The sequence below is a fragment of the Crinia signifera genome, chromosome 1, assembly GCF_055691185.1.
Source record: "Crinia signifera chromosome 1, ASM5569118v1, whole genome shotgun sequence".
NCBI classification, from domain to species: domain Eukaryota; kingdom Metazoa; phylum Chordata; class Amphibia; order Anura; family Myobatrachidae; genus Crinia; species Crinia signifera.
In genome coordinates, this window is record NC_139217.1 from 254252792 (window position 1) to 254275749 (window position 22958).

At 42.2% G+C, this 22958-nt stretch overlaps 1 protein-coding gene across 4 annotated transcripts in view; it reads left to right on the forward strand.

Moving 5' to 3' along the window:
- BORCS8 (BLOC-1 related complex subunit 8) overlaps window positions 1-22041 on the forward strand; it is a 25273-nt gene extending 3232 nt beyond the window's left edge. The window contains exons 2-4 of one of the 4 annotated variants that reach the window (XM_083180403.1): window positions 8712-8880; window positions 10471-10535; window positions 21028-21083. In XM_083180403.1, the coding sequence (XP_083036529.1) occupies window positions 8712-8880; window positions 10471-10535; window positions 21028-21035 (242 nt within the window). In that variant the 3' untranslated portion in view covers window positions 21036-21083. Of the gene's footprint in view, window positions 1-8711; window positions 8881-10470; window positions 10536-21027 lie in introns of all 4 variants that reach the window. The other 3 variants (XM_083180387.1, XM_083180410.1, XM_083180395.1) reach the window with 3 other exon arrangements.
- Window positions 22042-22958: the final 917 nt, after the last annotated feature.

Below are 22958 nucleotides of genomic sequence, written 5' to 3' on the forward strand. Positions count from 1 at the left end.
GCCGACATGTGCTGACAGGCGGTATTTCATGCCCTACCATCCACTAGGGCATGGAGTGAGATTATAATAGTGTGGCAAGCGAAGTGAGCCACTGTGCCCGAAGCATTGCGAGCGATGCGAGGGTCCGATTTCACTTCCAACTGTGTTGACATTCGGGTCAAAAAACAGCGAAAACCCCATGTCGACCTTATGACCTTTCGACCTTCCTCATGTCACCCTAACGTCCATGTCGACCTAAAACCACGTCGACCTTGTTCCATGTCGACCTCTTCCCATGTCAACCTTTCTGCATGTCGACCTAGTGACTGTCTGACCAACGCTTGTCTGACGAACAATCCAGTTCCCAGGACCTGGATAGAAGTCCAGTGTAAAGGGACACGGCGTGTCCCATTTACACTGCCGCTGACCGGGGTCTGACCCGCTGAAGACCCGGGGTTTTGCGGCGGTGTAAAAGGGGTATTAATTTTGCTCGTTGCCAAGGGAGACTAAATTTGCTTATTGCCAAGGGGGATTAAATGTGTTCATTGCCAAGCGGGACTAAATTTGCTCATTGCCAAGCCCCCCCAAATGAAAGTTAAAAGAAGGCCCCCTCCCCCTCCAAATTAAAGTTAAAAGTACTACACAGCCCAGCAAACACAGATCTAGTAAAAAAAAAAAAAAAAACATGTGCACTGCCTAACTACAGTCTGTGTGTCTGTGAGAATGTGTGTTCATACTTCTACACACCTTACTGTGATACTGTACTAGTAGAAGATGGTGAAGCAATCTTGCAATGCCTCTGCTGAGTCTGCTGTTGGGCTCCTTCAGGGCTTCAAGAAGAATCTAGATCTGCACATGACACAGCAGCAGCAGCAGCAACAGCACAAGCAGCCGGGACTAAGTAAAAACCGGACCCGGATAAGACACCAGAACGCCGGACCAGACATCAAACTCTGCAGTCCGGAGCTTATAGTGTCTGGTTCGAGGGGTGTCCCATGCGGATGGTGTCTTGTCCGGGGGGATGCCTGTGATTGCTCACACCAGGGACATGGGGAAGGGGAGATTACAGCCTCCCCGTGTGGTCTGGACCGTTCCAGTTTTTATTACACCCCCGGACCATGCGGTGAGGCTGTATTCTCCCCCCTCTCCTCTCCCAGGTGACAGGTGCGAGAGCAGCCTCATCAGATGGAGCACCCCCGGACAGGACACCCCCGGACCGGATACTACAAGCTCCGGAATGCAGAGTTTGATGTCCAGTCCGGCATTCCGGTGTCTTATCCGATTCCGGATTTTACCCATACCCCAAGCAGCCTTGTTTTCCTCTACCTTCCCCCATGGCAGCCATTACTATGGGTTCCTCCCTTCTGGGTAGTCCTTCGGAAAAGAAAAAAAGACACCAGCCCCTATAAGAAGGCTCCACCTCCCTGCTCCGGTGTCTTTTTTTCTTTTCCGGGTAGTTGGAGAGGGCTTACCCTGTGAAGTGCTGCCTAGAGAAAGAGACCGCTGCTCAGGTATATTGGACCTTGCTGCAGTCGGTGGGATCCGGTCCCAGTGTATTGTGCCGCATGCAAACCCATTTCAGGGGGGAGCTGAGTCGGTGGCACCCGCAGGGTTACACTTATAGCGGCGTCAGAGCGTTGCTGTGTATGTCCCTGGCCTGTGTTAATCTAATTGGAGAACAGGCGGGTGTCAGGTGGTGCGCGGCGTGAGGGAGTGACGGAGCGCGTCACTTGCATATCAAGTAGCCGGCTGGTGAAGAAGCCGGAAGACGCCGGAGACGCGTGGAGTGAAGCGCTGCTGCGGCGAACAGGAGACGGAGTGTCTGACAGAGCGGGTAAGAGGAATTCAATATACCGCTGTACCACCAATGTTTTCCGGAGCAATAAGTAACGGCATATGTTGCAATAGATATTGTGCAGAGTGAAGACAGTAAAGAAGCAAGGGTGAAGCACTGCGGATTAACCTGTCAGCTGACTGAGGTGATTACTGGTACTGTTTAGTACGAGTGTAAGGAATGCCTTCAGTGAGGACTTGCCCTGAATGTTGTGTATATATGCTCCTTGTAGTGCGCACCACCTTAATAATTATGGAGGAAGAAAACCGGCAGGCTGCTAGGAAGTCAGGGTAAGCCCAGATAAGTTTTTTATTGGTGGTGGTCATTGGTTTTATTATGTTTTTGGGTGACACCACTATAGTGATTAGGCTGTGTTTTTTGTTGGTAGGTCAGAGACCAGCAGAGAGAAAGAAGCCAAGCATAAACGGTCTCATAAAGCTAAATGCAGTTCTTGTGACAAGTCTTTACCTGAGAAACATGTGGGCAACCTATGTGAGGCTTGTAAGACCCCGCTGCAAATACCATTGGTTCAGATGAACAGTCTGGTAGATATGCTGAGAAAGTCACTGTCGGATACGTTTATGACAAAGGAAGATTTTTCCAAGATGAGATCTAAGAGAAAGCATGCTGTGTTAAGTGATTCAGATGAATCAGTGGAAGCAACTGGCAGTGTACATGTGTTGGATCAGGACCCTGACATGGATGATGAGGATCAGGTGCAGGACAAGTCGGACTCTGACTTTAGCACAGACATGATTAACAATTTGTTGGGGCTTATTCACAAGTCACTTAACATACAAGATCCTGCAGAAGATCTTAACTTGCAGGAGATGTTGTTTAAAGATAAAAGGAAAAAGAATAAGGTTTTTACATTGTCTCAAACCCTTAAGGGGGTGATTTCTGATGAATGGAAATGCCCAGATAAGAGGGTTGCCATTCCAGGCAGAATTGCAAAGATGTATCCATTTGAAAGGGAACAGGTGTCGTCCTGGGATGAGGCCCCTAGAGTGGATGCAGCTGTCTCTAGAATATCCAGGAAGACTACGCTCCCACTAGAGGACGCTAATATTTTTAAGGATCCCATGGAAAGAAGGATCGAATTGGGCCTTAAGAGGCAACACTTGATAGCAGGGGCAGCATTAAAGCCGGCTGCAGCAATGGCGGTGACCTCCAGAGTTCTCAGAGGCTGGTGTCAGCAGCTTGAGGCTGACGTATTGGATGGCATAAAGAGGTCTGAGTTAATCAAAATGATTCAGGACATACAGCTGGCAGTACAGTTCTTGTGTGAGGCCTCTTTGGACTCAGTGCGTCTGGCTGCAAGGGCAGGGGCCACTACAGCAGCCATCAGGAGGGCCTTGTGGCTGAAACCATGGGCTGCAGATGTTCAGTCCAAGAACAAGTTAATGTCGCTTCCGTTTCAGGGTGATTACCTGTTCGGCAAGCAACTGGATGATCTGGTGACAAAAATTTCTGGGGGCAAGTCGGTTTGGTTGCCCCAGGATAAATCTGCTAAGAAAAATGTGCCTAGTAAGTTCAACAGATACCAGCCACAGGACTATAGGGAGGCCAGAAGTTATAGGCCTGGGAGAGCCTATAGGAGGGGATCCTGGATATCCAGGGCGAATTTTCGGACCCAAAGGGGCAGAGAAAATAGATTCCCTTCCAAGAAGGAACAGCAATGACGCCGACCCTCAAAGGGTAGGTGCCAGGCTGTTAAAATTTCATCAGGTCTGGCAAAGATCCACCACAGACAGGTGGGTCTTGGAAATCATCCAGTCGGGATACAAGATAGAATTCAAAACGTGGCCAGGAAATCTGGTAGTAGAATCCCCTGTTCCCAGGGACAAAGAGGAAAGGGAAGCTTTATTTCTAAGTTTGGAGGAGATGATGGCCCAAGGCGTGGTCACTATAGTACCAAGGGGACAAGAACCTCTAGGGTGGTACTCTCGTTTTTTTATTATAAAAAAGGCATCAGGAGGTTTCCGTACCATTCTGGATCTCAGACGTCTCAACAAGAAGGTGCGCATCAGGCCATTCAAGATGGAATCAATCAAGTCCATTCTCCCAGAGATAGGTCCAGGAGATTTTATGACTTCAATAGATCTCAAAGATGCGTATCTTCATGTGCCAATATTCGAGGGACATCAAAAATTTCTACGCTTCAAGATTCTAGGTGTGAGTTATCAATTCACAGCCCTCCCTTTCGGGTTGGCAACTTCCCCACGCACGTTCTCAAAGGTGCTGATAGTACTAGTGGCAAGGTTAAGACAAGAAGGCATAAAGCTATGGCCTTACCTGGACGATATACTTATAGTGGCAAACTCCAGGGACACTGTGCTATGTCACACAGAAAGGGTGATTCAATGTTTGGAGCAACATGGGTGGCTTATAAATCGAAAGAAAAGCCATTTAGAGCCAACTCAGAAAATACAGTACTTGGGAGTGATAATAGACTCCAGTCAAATGAAGGTAGCATTGACCTCAGAGAGGAGGTTGAAGTTGGTACAACAAGCCAATATGATGCGTATAAAATCAACAGTGAGGTCGCAGGACTGTATGAAGGTACTAGGTCTCATGGCGGCCGCCTTAGAGACAGTGCAATGGTCACGGTTTCACATGAGAAAGATGCAGGCTTGTTTTCTCATACAATGGAACAAGGACAGCAAGAATCTGATGCAAAAGATAGTTTTGACAAAAGCGGCAAAATTAGATTTGGCCTGGTGGTCAGACAACGATCGGCTGAGACAGGGAAGGTCGTTCGCCGCCATGGAACAAATAGTCGTGACTACAGACGCCAGTCAAACAGGCTGGGGGGCAACTTGTGGTCCAGAGATTGCACAAGGAAGATGGTCCCCATCCTGGGGAAAAGCGCACTCCAATGTGAGGGAAATGGAGGCAGTAGTCAGAGCGTGTCATCAGTTTCAGAATCAGACTCAAGGCAAAGAGCTCATCATCAGATCAGACAATCGGGCCGTAGTGGCCTATATAAATCGCCAAGGCGGAACAAAAAGTCGCAGTCTGATGGAAGTAGCAGACAGATTGTTGGCTTGGGCAGAGACTTATGTCCTAAACATAACATCGGTTTTTCTGGCAGGGAAAGAGAACCACAGGGCAGACGAGTTAAGCAGAAAGACATGTCTACCAGGGGAGTGGTCGCTCAACGACAAAGTTTTCACCATGCTGGTGCGGAGGTGGGGTCTACCTCAAGTGGACCTCATGGCTTCAGCAGAGAACAACAAGGTGCCAGTGTATTTTTCTCGCTTCAAGGATCCACAAGCAGAGCAATGGGATGCACTGACGGCCACTTGGTGGATGAGGCGCGCCTATGTTTTCCCACCGATTCCGGTAATTCCGAGATTGTTGAGGAAAATTCAGAGGGAGAAAGCAGAGGTGATAGCGGTTCTGCCCTATTGGCCACGGAGAGCGTGGTTTGCGTCAGTACGACAGATGGCGGTAGAAGAACCGTGGACGCTTCCGTCAAGACCCGATCTTCTAGTTCAGGGGCAAATATGTCAGCCGCAACCTTTGACCTGGAAGTTGACGGCCTGGCGGTTGAAACCAGGTCATTGACTGAGAAGGGTTTTGAAGGGGAAGTGGTCCAAACCCTGCTCAAGGCTAGGAAGGGGTCCACTTCTACAGCGTATTACAAGGTGTGGAAAAAATACGTATCAAGATGTAAGGAGAAAATGCAGTCGCCAAGGGAGGTTACATCAGTATTAAGTTTTCTACAAGTAGGACTGCAGATGGGACTGTCCCTAAGTACTTTGAAGGTACAGGTCTCGGCCCTGTCGGCAATGTTGGACTGGGACTTGGCAGGGGACAGGTATGTCCGAAGGTTTATTCAGGCAGTAAGAAGGCTGAAACCAAAATTTAGATCTCCCATGGCACCCTGGGACTTGAATTTGGTGCTTGGAGTACTTATGGAACCTCCATTTGAGCCCTTACATGAAATTTCATTGTTATTTCTTTCCTGGAAGGTTTTATTTTTGGTGGCAATCACGTCTGCAAGAAGAATTTCAGAATTGCAAGCGTTATGGGCGGAAGAGCCTTTTCTAAATTTTTTTGAGAATAGAGTTGTTCTAAGAACTAACCCACAATTCCTACCAAAGGTTGTGACGGAGTTTCACATAAATCAAGAGATTATTTTGCCTTCTTTTTGTATGAACCCTGCAAACGAAAAGGAAAAGCGTTTGCATAACCTGGATATTGTGAGAGCACTAAGAGTTTATGTTCAGAGGACAAAAGAAATTCGGACAGCCAAGAATCTCTTTGTTCTAACAGCTGGTGCTAAGAAGGGACAAATGGCCTCAAAGGCGACATTGGCACGGTGGATTAAGGACTGTATCCTTAAAGCGTATCAAGTGAGGCAGAGAGAGCCACCTGTGAGTTTGAAGGCACACTCTACAAGAGCAATGGCCGCTTCCTGGGCGGAGAAGGGATCCGCTTCAGTGGAAGAATTATGTAAGGCGGCAGGATGGTCGTCGATACATACATTTACAAAACATTACAGACTGGATGTAATGTCTTCAGCAGACGCTAAGTTCGGAAGGAAGGTTCTTAGCGCAGCTCTGTGAAAGTTTTGAAGAAGTTTCTGAAACTATGATTTACGATTATTATGATTTCGAGGAGGCAACAATTCGGTGCTGGTTGTGAGTATGCCCTCCCGAAAGTAATAACTGCTGGGGTATGACCCATAGTAATGGCTGCCATGGGGGAAGGTAGAGGAAATATCAGATTATTACCTGGTAATATGTTTTCCTCTACTCCACCATGGCAGCATATATTCCCATCCCTGGCGAATTGTTGTATATTGTGTTATGTGGAATAATTATTTCTGTTTATATGTTTAAGCTGGAGAATGCAAGACACCGGAGCAGGGAGGTGGAGCCTTCTTATAGGGGCTGGTGTCTTTTTTTCTTTTCCGAAGGACTACCCAGAAGGGAGGAACCCATAGTAATGGCTGCCATGGTGGAGTAGAGGAAAACATATTACCAGGTAATAATCTGATATTTTCTATTCACTCAGTCTCCAATTAGAAGAAAATATCTCAGCTGCCAAAGGTGGCAGTGCTGAGCTCAAGCAATGCATTGTATTGTATGCAATGTAAAACGTAACTGATCCGGATCACCATTTTGGGATCGGCGGCTCCCTCGTTCTTTGAAGGGAGCCGTTCAAAAGAACCGGATCGTTCACGAACGACCCATCTCTAGTCCATTTATTCTCAAAAGGGGTGCGTGCAAAGCAGGATGCGAAATATGAACCTCTTGCTTTATCCAGGCAAATAGTTTTAGAGCCACACCACCTCTCCTATATATTAGGGAAGCAGAACTCCTAAAAGTATACTGTAATAACCTCTCAATCTGAATGTTTTTTAAGCAAAAGTGTCAAATTCATGAAAATAAACTGTACGGTGCATTAGATGCCAATCTTCTAGTTATAGATGTAAAAATGTTCATACTGTATGCCCAGCTAGAACACTAAAGCAAAGGGGTTGGGATCATTGGATCCACCACAGAAAGGTCAACATGGCTTTAGGCCAACAGGGTCATTGGGTCGACACAAGCATTAGGTCGACATGGGTTTTCATGTTTTTGTCGACATGGACACTGTCCATGCTTCGTGCAAGGTGTCTTTCTATGTTCGGCACATTATTTTATTCTCCCTCCACACCCTAGTGCAGGCATTCCCAACCACGGTCCTCAAGGCACACCAACAGTGCAGGTTTTAGTGATACCCGTGTCGACTTGACCCTGTCGACATAAAACGAATGTTGATCTTTTCAGTGTGTCGACCTAAGGCCTGTCGAACTTCCTGTGGTCATACTAGTGACCATATACCGGGCAAAGGAATTAATTGCATGGCCACAGAAATAATGTGCACATTTCTTTGCTCTTTTTCTTGGTGTAGCTACTCCCCAGTAATTTATTGCCTGTCATCTGAAAATTGCAGCCTCCTGCTCATGATGGAAGGAGTCAGGTCATCTTAAAGGTCCATACACTGGGCATTTTTTTGCCCGGTGTGTATGAATAACGATGATGGAGAAAATTGCTGGGATGAAAAATGCTCAGTGCTTGCACACTGAGCGTTTTTTTTTCCTGCTTCAGCGACTTTCCCTGGGGTGGGCATAGCGGGTATATACCAGCAGATGAACGGCCGAACCAGCGATCATGCGGGAGCATGCATCAGCACTAGGGATGCCAATTCCGGGATTGAAAAATGCTCAATCCCGGGATTGGCATCCAAACCAAAAAGCCCATTATTCGCATTGGACCCACCCCGGCCGACCCGCACATCTACTTACATAAGGGAGCGGGCGGGCGGCCGGGAGTGGGTTTGGAGGTGCCTCCCGGCAAGTGCACCTCCATCGAAGACAGCAGGCGGGTAGGCAGGCATTCACTGGTGATGTGTGGCCTGCGCAGCGTGACCTCTACTGTCACAATCCAAGACTACCACCATATAATTGAGTAGTCCAATACATTGGTCAAACTAATGGTTATAGTAATATAGATCAAACATGTATTAAGTCTGTGCGGATCCATACCTCTTCTTCGTTGCACTGAAATATCAGGTGCTCTGCATAAGCAGCAGTAACACCATTTAGACTATTATGCAGCACATTGTATATCACATGTTAATGAACACACACAGCTTAGAATTCTCAAAAAAAGTTGGAAAATTTATGTCGTATTTTGTAATATTGACAAATGAATATTTGTTGATATTGCAGTTACATGTAACACTTTCTGGATATATTATTATATGTAGACATTTTCCTTCTAAACTAAGAAAAATAATGCATCTAAAGGTTAAACAGATATATCACTATTATACACCACATAAACAACACGATGGACTGCATAGGTTTGACTGTTGCCTTTTTATATTGTCATTCATTTAGTGACGGACAAGTTTACAGAGAGCATGTATGTCCTGGCCAATGAGCCTTCTGTGGCCCTTTATCGGCTACAGGAACATGTCCGCAGGTCTCTTCCAGAACTGGCCCAGCATAAGGTACGTGGGAGTTTTCAGATCTTCTACAGCAGTGATCGGCAACCTGATTCATTTTGGTAGGTCGCATTTGGGTTCACATGTAACCTTTTCTCTTAATTTTAGTAGTAAGGCAATTAAATAGATTTAATAATTGAAACGTCTCTAAAGACTTGAGGCAGACCTTTTAAACAAGTGTTGCAAGCTATAACAAAAACAACAACATAGCAGAAGTAGCTGCAAGGAAGAATTGGAGGCTAACAGGGCATACACACGGTGAGATATTGCGATTTCCCTTCGAAGTGCATGGACCCATTTTAATGTGAGATGTAATATGGTGCAATTTTTTTAGACAGCGCCCCCGACCATAAACAGCCCCATGCTCATTGAGCTGGTCCCAGTTCCGAAAATACAGGGGCCAAAAAGAATGGGGTCCATTGTATTTTGGAACCAGCTTGGGCTCCAACAGCCAGTGGAGTCTTGACGCTTTTTATACAAGATCCCCCGCCTGAAACATGACTATCTATGGCTGGTCAGCTCTGGAAGCATTTTTTTGGGGAGTGGGGAACCCCTCTATGAAGGGGTCCCCCTCAGGCTTCCCCTGCCAGGGCTGTCCCCACCACCCATGGGCGGTTCGTTGAATTATTTTATATTTTTTAGGTGTAAAATAAATGCAATGATTTTCACCGTGGAACTATAAGTTCCAGAAGACCTCCCCCGTCTGCTTGGACTTGTCGCAGGAAGCGGGCATTAATGGCCTCACTTAGACTTGAAGTTCTACTGTGAAAACAACATAAATAAAATAGGCAGACACAGAAAAGGATAACTTTAATACACACACTAACACACATACTTTCCCTATCCACGTTCCCCTGACCAGAGCCGTTCCTCTCCTGGTGCTCTAGAGGGATTCCCAGTGACTGCCACTCATCCTTTATTGGCTGTAAGCGTGTGCTCAGACACTGCCCGCCATTAGACTGCATATGCCATCTAATGCCTATACTAGGAGGCAGCTGTCAGCATCCGCACAGCCTGCCAAAGGCTGTTTAATATTGCACCACTAGGCTGATAGATCAGATTGAGTTTTGGGTACTCGGAAACCCCCCTGTGTGCACCCCTGGAGAGAGGGAGCTATGAAGGCAGAAATTGGAGGTAGGAGCAGATAGGGACTGGGTGTGGTGTGGTATGGAGAGTGAAAGTACATTGCAGAAGATGAACTTTTAACTAGCATTTTATGATTTACACACTAGATTATCAGTAATGTCAGTGTAAGACCATAAAAATATACCTAGCATACTATTTTAGTAGATGCTATCCTTCATTATAAATTGTATTCAATGCTAGCTAATATTTCCCATACTTGGAAATATCGGACAGGACCATTCAATCTGGGTGGTTTTCATCCAGAACTCGCCGCTTCAGATTCAGCTCTTTGAAAAGCTAAATCTGCATCTGCCTTTGTGGAAACTAACTTTGCGAATTACTAACCGTTTCTATGAAATGTTTCCGAAAGTTGGAAAAAAGAGAACATTGAATAGATTGATTGCGAATGATATCTATTCTACGCAAAAATGAATAATATTTCCAAGGATAGGATATATCATCTGGGATTGAATACCACCCTTAATGGGTTGCAGTATAACCAAGCAATTCCCTTCTTGCTCTTGTAGGCTGACATGCAGAATTGGGAAGAACAAAGCCAAGGCTCTATATACACTGTGGAGTATGCATGCAGGTAGTGTATGATTCATTTGATATGTGTTTTTATACTCTGAGCTGTTGTTTATTTGATGTTTGACGGAGATAGGGATTTTTTTTTATTAATAAAGCATCATAAGAATGCAATTTTCCTTCTTAAAGTTTAGATATAACTGCTGTATATATGAAGTTCCCTCATACATGCTTAGGAAAGACCAAATTGTATCATGACTTCTTGTTTCCTTCTTGTTTAATGAATATTTTCGATAGAGCAAATAAATTAGGAATATAGGGTGAAATTTAATAGGATGAGAGATTCAGAAAGTGAGAGATTTGGTAAGAAATCTCCAGTGTTTGTTTTTAAAGCGGCAATCCTTTATACCATGTTCTCATTGCCGCCCCTGCAAAATCCCGGGTTTTTCTTGCCGGATTTTTGGGGGGGCACAGAGCTTCTCAGCTCAAAAGACCCCCTTCACACTGCATCTCAGACCCGGGAATTTCCAGTGTCTGCCTCTTTCACACTGCTTTCCATGGTCTGCCTTCCAACAAGTGTGTGGAATGTAATAGCAGCTTTGATTGGCTGTTGGGAAATATGTACTAATTACTGTGATTGGCTGTTTAAAAACAGCTTTTATTGGCTGCCTAAAGATGATGTCATTTTAAATAGGGCTTTTTTCACCAGCACACTGCATAGAGTTTATCATGGCTATTACAACATTTAATAAAATAATAATAATAAGGACAAGACATTTATGTTTTTATGTACATATTTTAATAAAATGTACATTAAAGTGATTTTGGTACGTGTGTAGTTTCACGGCGCCAGTATGGCGCCGTGCGTCTGAGTCCCCTTGCGGGGCTCGCTACGCTCGCCATGCTATTTAAGATCAACTCCATGCCAACATGGATAGTGGAGGTATGAACTATCCATGTTGGCATGGAGTTAAGTTACTTTTTTTAACATAGTTTGTGGCGAGCGTAGAACCCGGAAGTAGCACAGCGCCATGCTGGCGCAGTGAAACTACACAAGTACCGTGATTTTTTTTTTTTTTTTTTTTTTTTTTTTTTCAACACATTTTATTGGTATTTCTTCACACATAAACATAATAATAATAACAAAAAAAAAAAAAAATACAAATACAAAATACATAATTTCCCCAGTTGTGGGTCATATTTAAATTACCTTATTATTATTTATCTATCCTATCCCCTTATCTGCTATTTAGAAGATAAGAAGTCCATTTTTGCTTTCTGTCCGTGGATCAAAATACTTATCTAGTATGAGATTTTTCCTTATATATAGAGGGGAGAAGAGAAGGAGATGTGCTTAATTTCTTGTGCTCACTAGTGTATGTGGTTTTTTTTTTTTTTTTTTTTTTTTTTTTCCTTTTTTCTTTTTCTTTGCTCTAGCTCTTTTCTATAAGTACCTCCTATAATATCTTGGTGCATTATCTATTTTATTAGTGTTCTGGTGTAAGTGATGTGATGTGCCCTTTGTGTACAATTTGTCTCTATCTATATTCCATTTTGTGCCTGTGTCCTAATAAATAAGTATATAAATAACTAAGTAAGTACCCCCCCCCTATACCCCCCTCCCCCTCCCTTTTCTTGTGTATATTTGTGTGTATATGTGTGTATGTGTATCTGTGTATATTTCTCCTCCTTTTCTTTTCCTCTATATTTTTTTTTTTTTTTTTTTTTCCCCTTTTCCTATATGTATTCGAATTGACCTCATTCGAATATATTCCTCCTCTTATCTATTTACTATTATTTTCCCCCACTTCTTCTGGGCAGATTCTGAGGATCCTAGCCCACATTCCCTAGGGTGACACATAAGGGTAGGGTCGACATTAGACTGGGGTTCCCATTGCCTTTTCTAGTTTCTATACAGAGATCAGGGTTCATATTTTTCTTCCCTATTTATACCTAGCTTATCCTGTTTGGTTCATTTCATTCACTTCTTTGACATTCTACCTAATGTTTTCATATAGTTTCATTACATTTTCTCTAGAGTCCTGTGGGAGGTATTCAATGTATAATCCCCATTTTTTATAGAACTTAATAATACCTGTCTCTATATCTGGAAGAGTTGCTCTTCTTTCCATATACATTATCTTTGAAATCATAGTTTCTAACTCTAATATTGATGGGGCAGATCTTTTTATCCAGTGATATAATATTAATTTATTAGCTGCCCCTATTATTACTGTTAATAACGGTAGTATTTTCTTTTTTCTGGGGCCCAGTTCCCATTCCTGAAAATAGAACAAAATACAAGCTTGTGGGCATTTGCTAATTCTTATACCAAACACTTTATTTATAAAGTTTATCACTTTATTCCAATATTTTGCAATTCTCCCGCAGCTCCAAAAATTATGAAAAAATGATGCAGATCCTTTACTGCATTTGATACATCTATCTGTTTCTCCCACAATCATATGGGCTCTTTGATCTGGAGCTTTATATGCTCTGTTTAGGATTTTAAAATATACTTCTTGTAATACTGCTGAATATAAGTATTTGTGGGTGTCTATTCCCTTTTTTATCACTACCTCCCATTCTGCGATCTCTGGTATATCTTTTTGCCATTTGCCTATTGTCCTCTTCCATTTTTTCTTTGAGTTAGTTATTTGTAGTTCCTTATAGTATAGGGATAAGTTGTATTTACCTCGTCCCGTTATACTCATCACCTTCTTTATAGGGTCTATATCATCTTTCTCTTCCATTGGCTCTTTTTGAGTTTGTATATAATGCCGGACTTGTAAATACATATAAAAATCCATTTGTTCCAGCTTGTATTTATCTCTTATCTCTCCAAATGTCATTATTGTCCCCCCCCCCCCCTCCTGGATCAAAAACATCTCTAATTGCCACAATTCCTTTCTCTCTCCATTTCAAAAAATTCCTGTTCTCCAGCCCAGGTAAGAACTGTGGATTTCCCCATATCGTATTGAAATTTGAAACTTTAAAGTTTCTTTTTATTTGTTTATTAGTTTCGACCCATGTATAATATGTATCCTTAAATAAAATTGAATAGAACATATCTGTTGGTATCATTTTTTGGGGGGCATGGATTAATGCACTCGGAGTGTAAGGATGAAAAAACTCCTCCTCTAGTTCAAGATTAATATACCTTGATCTCCTCCACGCCCAATCTATGATATATCTAAAACATACTGCTTTACAGAATTCTCCCACCTCGGGCATATTTAACCCCCCTTCTTGCCTAGGTAATTGCAACTTATTATAAGCCACTCTGCTTTTACCTTCTGCCCATAGAAATGTAGAAAACAGCTTGTTTATTATTTTGGTATCTCCTTTCGTGAGTCTAATCGGTAACATCTGTAATATATATGTTAATTTTGGAAAGGCCATGCTTCTGACTACTGCCGCTCTTCCCATTAATGAGAGTGGTAACTTCATCCAATTTTTTAGAAGTTTTGTTATGCTTGCTATTGCAGGTCCAATATTTATAGAATATATGTCTGTCATCTTCACTGGTATTTTTACCCCCAAGTACTTAAAATGCTTATTTACAATCGGGAACTGGTTCGTAGCCGGATTAAGCTTTAAGAGTGAGGCATCCCCCGATAGTACCATAAGTTCCGACTTGTTATAGTTGACCTTATATCCTGCAAAGGACCCAAAGTCTTCTATCAAACCTATTATACAGGGGATCGAATCCGGGGGGCTGGAGGCGAAGAGCAGCATGTCATCAGCGAACAATGCCACCTTCGCCTCCCTCCTCCCCACCCCCACCCCCCTATATCCTTCCGCACTCCTTAGTGCGATTGCTAACGGCTCTAATGCCAGGGCAAACAACAGGGGTGATAAAGGACACCCCTGTCTCGTCCCTCTTTCTATATTAAATGCCTCAGACAGATATCCATTTGTCATGACCTGTGTTCTCGGGGTGGTATATAATCTTGTTATTAGGGCTACAAATCCCTCTGGCATCCCAAATCTCCTCAATGTGTCTGCTAAATGTTCCCACGTAACCATGTCAAAAGCTTTCTCTGCATCCAGAGAAAGCACAACCTTTGTATCTGCATCTGGGTGTATCCGTACCCACTCCATTACTGTCAAAAGTTTTCTTATATTAGTTACCGACTGCCGCCCCCATATAAACCCCGATTGATCTTGGTGTATTATTGTTGGCAATATTCTTTTTAATCTGTCCGACAGAATTTTTGTTAAAATTTTATAATCCGTATTTAATAAGGATATAGGTCTATATGAGCTTGTTTGCTCCAAATCTCTTCCCTGCTTCGGCAACACTTTAATAGTAGCGGCATTAAAATACAAAGGTAATTCTTTACCTTCTAATATGGAATTATACACCATTGTCAGCTGTTTCCCAATTCTAGGGGCCACAATTCTGTAGTAATCATTTGAGAGGCCATCTGGTCCTGGTGCTTTACATACCTTTAGGGATCTTATTACTCTCTGTACTTCCTCTTCCGTGATTGGTATCATTAAAGACTCTATCTGAGCCTCTGATATCTGAGGTATTGATAATTTTTTCCAAAACTCTTCTCTTATTTTAGTGTCTATTTTTGGTTTTGAGTATAGCTGTGCGTAATAATCTCTGAAGGCTTGTGAGATATTAGCATTATTATGGACCCTTACGTTATTTGTAGCCCTTATTGAGGTAATAATAGTATTGGGGTGTCTTCCCTTTAATAAGTTTGACAACAATCTACTTGTTTTGTTCCCGTATCTATATATCGCACTATCCCTTTGAAAGGAGAATTTTGCTTCCAATGACCCTAACATATTATCAAAGGTTGATTTCTTTATTATATATTTTGTTCTATTTTCCCCGGATGGATTCCTTTTATAATTCTGGTAAGACTCCGTCAATGCTTCTTGGGCCTCTAGATAGGTATTTTCAATATTTCTTTCTCTTACTTTGCAATATGCTATAATTTGCCCTCTAATTACTGTCTTGGATGCTTGCCAAAACGTCAGTGGGTCTCCCTCGGCCATCTCTGCATTATTCCTGGTATATTCCTTCCAGTTTTCCTCCAGTTTACTTCTAAACTGCAGTGAATTTGATAGATATGCCGGGAAGGACCACTGACGTATCGGCCCTTTATCTGCTTTTTGTGCCATTCTGATCCAGCATACTGCGTGATCTGATACTGATATGGGTTCTATGTTCGAATCTATTACCCTCGAAAACAGCTGTTTTGAAATAAAAAGATAATCTAATCTGGACAGTGTACCATGTGCTGCCGAAAGGCATGTGTACTCTCTTTCTGTAGGGTAGCATGCTCTCCATGCGTCCACTACCTGTAATTTCTGAGCTACCATTCCTATAACCCTTCCTCCCTCCTTATTCCCTGTTTTTGTTACTATGTTTCTATCAAGTATTGATGAGGCCACTAGGTTATAATCTCCTCCTACTATTAATGAATCCATAGGGTATGTATGCAACTTATTTATTAAGGTGACAAAAAATTCTCTGGGCTTTGAATTTGGTGCATATATATTACATAGGGTACAACGTATACCTCCCACAGTAACCTCTGCTATGACATACCTTCCTTGGGGATCTGGAGTTATTGAATGTGTCGTAAGACCTAATGACTGCTTTACCAATATAACTACACCTCTAGCTTTAGACGTATAGTATGCTGATGCTAATACTTTCCATTTCAACGTGTTAAGTTTAAGAATCTCTGCTGGCAACAGATGTGTCTCTTGTAAAAACACCATATCCAAACGGAGTTTATTTAGATAAATTAATATTTTTTTCCGCTTGGCTGGGGTGTTTATCCCTCCCACATTCAGGGTTCCTATTTTTACATTGTTATTCATACCTCTATAATTTTTCCTTTCACTTGACGATTAATTTTGCGTATGCCTGTAAACACCACATAGCCAAAACAATAATTACTGCCTACCGAGCCGAAAAACCCACCTATATGTCCCTCATTTACTAGGGTAACACGCCCTCCTACTTTGAGGGTTTCTAATTTTAACTTAGAACTCATCCTTCTGTTTTTAATCTCTTACTTTGGCAATGAGATTTCCCTAAGACATTAGACAAGACATAATAGGAAAAAAAAATACATACGATACAGGGGAATACACGTCCATAGCTTTTACCTATGGACACACAAACGACCTTAGTCTCTATGGGGCCCATCCTTCCCCCCTGAGACACTTTTAGTTGATCTTAGACTTCCTTATACATTCAACTTAATTTTTTAAATTAAGCAAAAGATGTTACCTTAAATGTTGCAGTTTTACCCCTAACATTCCCCAGCTCTTTTATTCTCTAAATTAACGTTTCTCAGTTCAACCCTCTCCCTCTTTTCAGATACTTCCAGATGCTCTGTCTCTATCTTATATCTATATATATCAGCCATCTTTTTTATCAAAGGGTTCTCCCTTCCACCAAAAAAAAAAAATAAAAAAATAAAAAAAAAAAATAGGAAAGGGAGAATGGGGGAAATGGCACAGATAGTGATGGTTCTTAAGGGGCCTCCATTCCTAAGCTAGACGGCTGTTTCTCAGGTGCGACCACATTTTCCTTTAGGAATTTCTCTGCTTCCATCACGCTGCTGAATTCTTTGGTGGTTTCACCGAAAAACAGTCTTAATCTTGCTGGGTATATGAGTGCAAATTTCACATTGTCCTTAAATAATCGGGTGCACAAAGGGGAAAATTCCCTACGTGCTCTTGTCACTTCAACCGAAAAGTCTTGATACAAAAAAATTTTTGTTCCGTTCCATGTCAGATCTCTTATCCTCCTTGAGGCTGACCATAGGGCCTCCTTATGTAGATAGTTTAAACATTTAAAAATTACTACTCTTGATCTTCCATTTGGAGGCTTCTGCGGGGGGCCTAACCGGTGTGCCCTCTCAATTACCATGTCTTTACATTCTTCTGTAATTTTTAACATTTCTGGTAAGAGTTTTTGAATAAACTGTAGCAAGTCCGGACCTTTTATACTTTCATCTAGACCCACTATTCGAAGATTTTTTCTTCTCCCTCTATTCTCCAGGCTATCGATTTTAATTTGCATCTGGTTTATGGTGCTTTGCATTGTGGCTGTAGCTTGTTTTACACTGACCATATCTGTAAATAGTTCTCCCACTCTGACCTCGGTCTCCCTCTGACCCTTTGTTATTTGCTGTAATTCTTCTTTTAATTCTTGGATGGCTGTGGAGAATTTTGTTGCCTGAATCTCCATTAATGGCCCCATTGTCAGTTGAATAGCTTTAACAACTTCCCCATATGTTACGGGGGGGTCTTCTGCTATATTTGTGCCTGTCGCCTGGGGTAATGGCTGTGTTTGTTGCTGTGAGCCAATCGACTCTCTTGCCGTTGCCATTTTAGTCCCCCCACCTTTTTTTTCTTTGTTGATTCTCGGCATCTGTGGCGACAGATATCTGTCCATATGTTGCTACGATTTATATTTGTCTTTTTCTTTCTTTTTTTTTTTTTTTTTTTTTTTTTCCTTTCCCTTCCCTGTCTTTCTTCTTTCTGTCTTTCTCGTTTCCTTCCCCCTTTCTCTCTTTCTTTCCTTCTTTTTCTTTCCCTTTTCCTTTCAAGACTCGATTGGTGTTATAGGCTATTTAGGACATAGTTTTGACTCTCCTCATGCCTTTAAATTGGTTTATACTGTCCGCCCTTCTATACCACCTTGATTCCACCACTTGGTTTAAGTGTTATTAGCTTTGTAGCTTTTTATTACAAGGTTTTTCTCAGAGCCTAGCTTCAGACTCCTTTCATTATTGTTGCCACAAACTTAAATCCAGTTTATAAAAAAGCACCCAATATCACAACAGCCCAGCTCTCAGGAGTTCTTTAACATACAATGAGTCTCAATAAATCCTTCTCTTCCCAATCCCAGTTTGTCAGTTTCTATACAGTGTTTCCACTATTCAGGCTCAAAATATAACTGTTCCTTACTGTGCCTCTTTTCCCCTTAAAACAGTCTCTAAATATCAGTTTTTAAACTTACATCCGTCTTCTCTTAGTTCTCCTCTCCTCGTCTCCTAGATGCAGTCGTTAGCTGACACGCGGTGCATGCAGAGTGAGGGGGTTCCCCCCAAATAACCCTCCGTCTCTTTAGGGATTGCCGCTGTCCCCTGCTCCGCCAACCTTCCAATCCCTATGGCAGCCCCAACCTGAAGCTGCCAAGAGGGAAGACGCAATATGCCGTCAGCAGCTGCCTTCTCCGTCTTGAGCCGCCGCCTCCGGCTACACACTTCTTGTCCTCCTCTCTCTCTCGCCGGCAGCCATCCTAGCCCGTCGCCAGGTATCGCTGTCACCCCCCTCAACCCGCAAAGCTGCAGGAGGCAGCTCCCGGCTCCGAGGCTTTGGGCGTCTGTAAGTCTATGCGTTGCGGGTTCAGCGGCTTCCTACTGCGCCTTTATATCTGGGAGGATTTGTAGGTATTCTGTCGCCCACCTCAACCCGCAAAGCTGCAGGGGTCAGCTCCCGGCTCCGAGGTTTTGGGCGTCTGTGAGTCTGTGCGGTGCAGGTTCAATGGCTCCTTGCTGCGCCTTCAAGTCTAGGAGAGTTTGTAGCTGTTCTGTAACCCACCTCAACCCGCAAAGCTGCAGGAGGCAGCTCCCGGCTCCGAGGCTTTAGGCGTCTGTGAGTCTGTGCGGTACGGGTTCAATGGCTCCTTGCTGCGCCTTCGTGTCTGGGAGAGTTTGTAAGTTTTCTGTTGCCCACCTCAACCCGCAAAGCTGCAGGAGGCAGCTCCCGGCTCCGAGGCTTTGGGCGTCCGTAAGTTTGTTTTGTGCAGTGCCGTGCAGGTTAAATGGCTTTTTGCTGTGCCTTCATATCTGGGCGGACCTGTAGATATTCATCCGGAGTCTCCGTCCCTTTCTCCGGGTGAGTTTGTTTTATACGGTACGGACTCAGTGAATTTTTGCTATACCTTCTTATCTGGGAGGGTTTGCGAATATTCAGCCGGCTTATCTGTCCATTTCTCGGGGTGGGTTACGCTCTGAGTTTGTTAGATTCCATTAGAGCTGGGGCAGTAACGGAGCTCTGCTGCCTCCGTCTCCTCACATGGGAGGCGTGACCGGAAGCCCCTTAGACTCCTTCTCAAGTACCGTGATTTTCACTATATACGTACTTGTATAGCATATAATGTATACGTACTTGCGTATATTGTATATGTATAATAATTGCGTATAATGTATACGTACTTGCATAGCATATAATGGATGTCACATATCACATGATTACATCCCCCAATGAGCTTGTTTTTTGGCATCATGTGTGAAAAACATGGGTCTGTGCTGTTCACACTGATGTACACCCGTGTATTATCCAGGAAAAACCCTGCAAAAAACCTGTGTCTAATTTCCGGGGCATAACACCTGGGAATTTCACAAAGACCCTTTCACACTGAGACAGGACACGGGAATTTTCAGCTTGCCCTGGGAAATACCCGAGTTTTTGCGGCAGTGAGAACGGGGTATTATACTGCAAAACCAGTTTGCTTCTGTAGTGTAAATGATTGCCGCTTTAAAAAACCTGGAGATTTCTTACCAAATCACTTTCTGAGTCTCTCTTCCTATTATATTTCACCCATAATGTTGCAATGAGTTTCTGAATCCATTTCGAATCTGAAACCAAATTAAATGTAGAGTAGGTGGGCAGCAGTATCTCAGATGGTGGACTGCACATTCAACTAAAGTGCCGATATTTATTTATTTATTTTTTTGGACTGTAACAAAAAAATGGCATGGTCCAAAAAGCATGTGGTTCGGCAAATTACTTGCCGATCATGACTTTTTTTTCTGCCAAAGCAGATTTGACTTTTTAACAAAGTTGATCCTGCATCGGCGGAAAATCCATCCCAAATTGGCCACATTGAATAGGTATCTGGATTTTTCGGCTAGCCAAAAAATCTGTATGTTAATTACCCCCCTGTATCTATAAAATGGCTGAAATCCCTCTCTCTCACACACACACACACACACACACACTGGTAAAAACAAAGAGAACATGATTTTAGATTTATAGTTGTAGCGCTACCCTCTCCTCCATGCACACAGCTATTTCCCAGTGCACGTTCCTGCTGTATTCTCTTCTCCCATCCCAGACCCCTCTCTCCTCTTATGTAACACTAACTGGCAAACACACAGACAGTTATCGATGGGGGTTACACACCACAAACACTTCTACAATAAGCTGGTGTGCCACATGTTCCATAACTACTGTTGTAACCAATACCTCACTGTTGATACCAGGTACGGGTGACTTGCAATGGTTCTGAATTTAGAGACGCAGATAACATAACTTCTACATGTGCTACAAGTTGCAAACTTGTTACAACATTTTAAGAAGTTTGAGAGGTTTGACGTTGTATTTTCTTGTTCCTTGTATTTGGAAGGCTCCCTCACTGTTATACTGTTATGTATTTTGTGTGCATGTAAAGGATCCCCTGCTATGTTATAAGATCCTTCTATTAAAGGCTCCATTGTCTTTTACATGTACATCTTGTTTCATATGCTTACAATGTTTAATGTATTAATTATATTTTACCCCAGTGCAGTAAAAAGTATGACCTTCAGCAGTGTACACTTCAAGAGCATTGATGGGCTCCTGAAACAAGCCATTAACTTGAAACATCAGCTAAACACTGTGCAGAGCCGCAGGTAGTGCACCGGATACAGTTTTCCTGTCTTCCGGCATTGAAGCAAAGCCCTGAGCAAGTACAGACGTTAAGAGGAAAACCATTCTATTTCCTGATAGCAGTAATGTAATCCTGCAAATGTATGCCATGGAGTTATGCTGTAAGGAAAAACAGTATGGCAATATGTAATGCTGTAAGGAAAAACAGTATGGCAATATGTAATGGTGAAGTTAATCTGAAGCAAGAACAATGGTTATACGAACATATCTTATGAAGTGGTATAATATAAGTAGTTTCTAGATTATAATGAAAATTTAGCAGACACACCTATAGCGTTAAGATTACAGCTCTCGCTGTGATGCAATACCGTGCAGCTATTGTTGGACTGGTGGGACAAGTCCAGTGTACAATATAAGGATCGTGATATTCATTCTCCCTAATTTTACTCTTAAAAGATCAACCTTTTTTTAGCTACATCATCTTTAAGAGCACACAGAACTTGCCTTTTATGTGTGATATTTCTCTACCTGTATACTCAAATTTTGATTCCGCTTGACCAAATTTGGCATGGAATAGAGTAATATTTGTGTAAATACATTTTTTTTCTATTTCTTGTTTCCCACCCACTTGCCAATATAAACAATATGCTGCCAACTTAAGTACAGACCAAATTTTTCTGCAGTTTAAGTATATTGGGTATGTTTTATTTTTATTTTTGGGGGGTATTAAATTAAATCTGAAGCAGGTACAACCCTTTATTTTTTTTTAATTACTAAGCATGTTGTTTGACAAAGGTGTCCTATGGATTTTTTGAATTTCATGATAGCGTATACCTAGTTTTTATTTGCCATTCAGACAAAAGTAACACAGCCGTCATGGAGAATATTTTATTTAATAAGTACAAATAAAATGTAATTTATTTTTAAAATGACTTGTCTATTTCTTCCCTCAAAGGAGTCTGCTGCATTCATTTGTGGCATATTTTTTTTAGCAATGGTTCAAATGAGAGGATAATCTAAAAATAATTTGGTGAATTAATTTTTTTTTTCTGTTTTGGTTTTTCAAAAAAATAAAGAGTTTCATAAGTGTCAACCATCTTGTTTACATAACCATGTGCTTCTAATGGAATGCCAATATCTTACTTTTCGTTGCGGTGAAAGTGACCGGGTTTCATGAACGATATTACAATACTAAAGTAAATTTTATGCAAAAAGTGAGATGAATGTTCTGTACACACAGCAATGTTATACAAAATGGAACCCTCATAGTTACACGTGTGAAGATTTTTCTATATTTAGGGCCTGTTTGTGGAGCTTACCAATCATCAAGTATGGGTGATGCAGTCGTGAGCATTCTTAGATATCTCCAGAGAGGTATAACTGTATTGTAATTGTGCGTTGGCAGAGTTCCTAGAGAGACCTTCATCCATCTATTACTCTGCTCTAATTTTGAGGGGATGAACACGTAACTACAAAAGTTTTCTTAACACACCATCATCTCTGATTTTTTTTAAAGCAAAACTTCAACCCAAAGGCAGCAGTCTCAACTTCTTTATGGTCTAATAAATAGTACAATGTATTAGTAGAAAAATAATAATCCAACTGGTAAAATAAATGAACTACAAGCTGTTGAATAAATTAATCAATCTTGTAATCATCTTTTAATCCAGATTTTTAGATGTCAATTTAATTACCCACTAGGGAGTGTTTTGATACTGGTGTGGAAACAAGGCAAATGTCACCTCCACTTACCCTCCTTTTGGCTTGATCTTACCTTAGACTGATGGATACTGCATTGACAGAAGCAGCACAGGGCCTTATTCTAGTTCACTCTCTCTGACAAAGT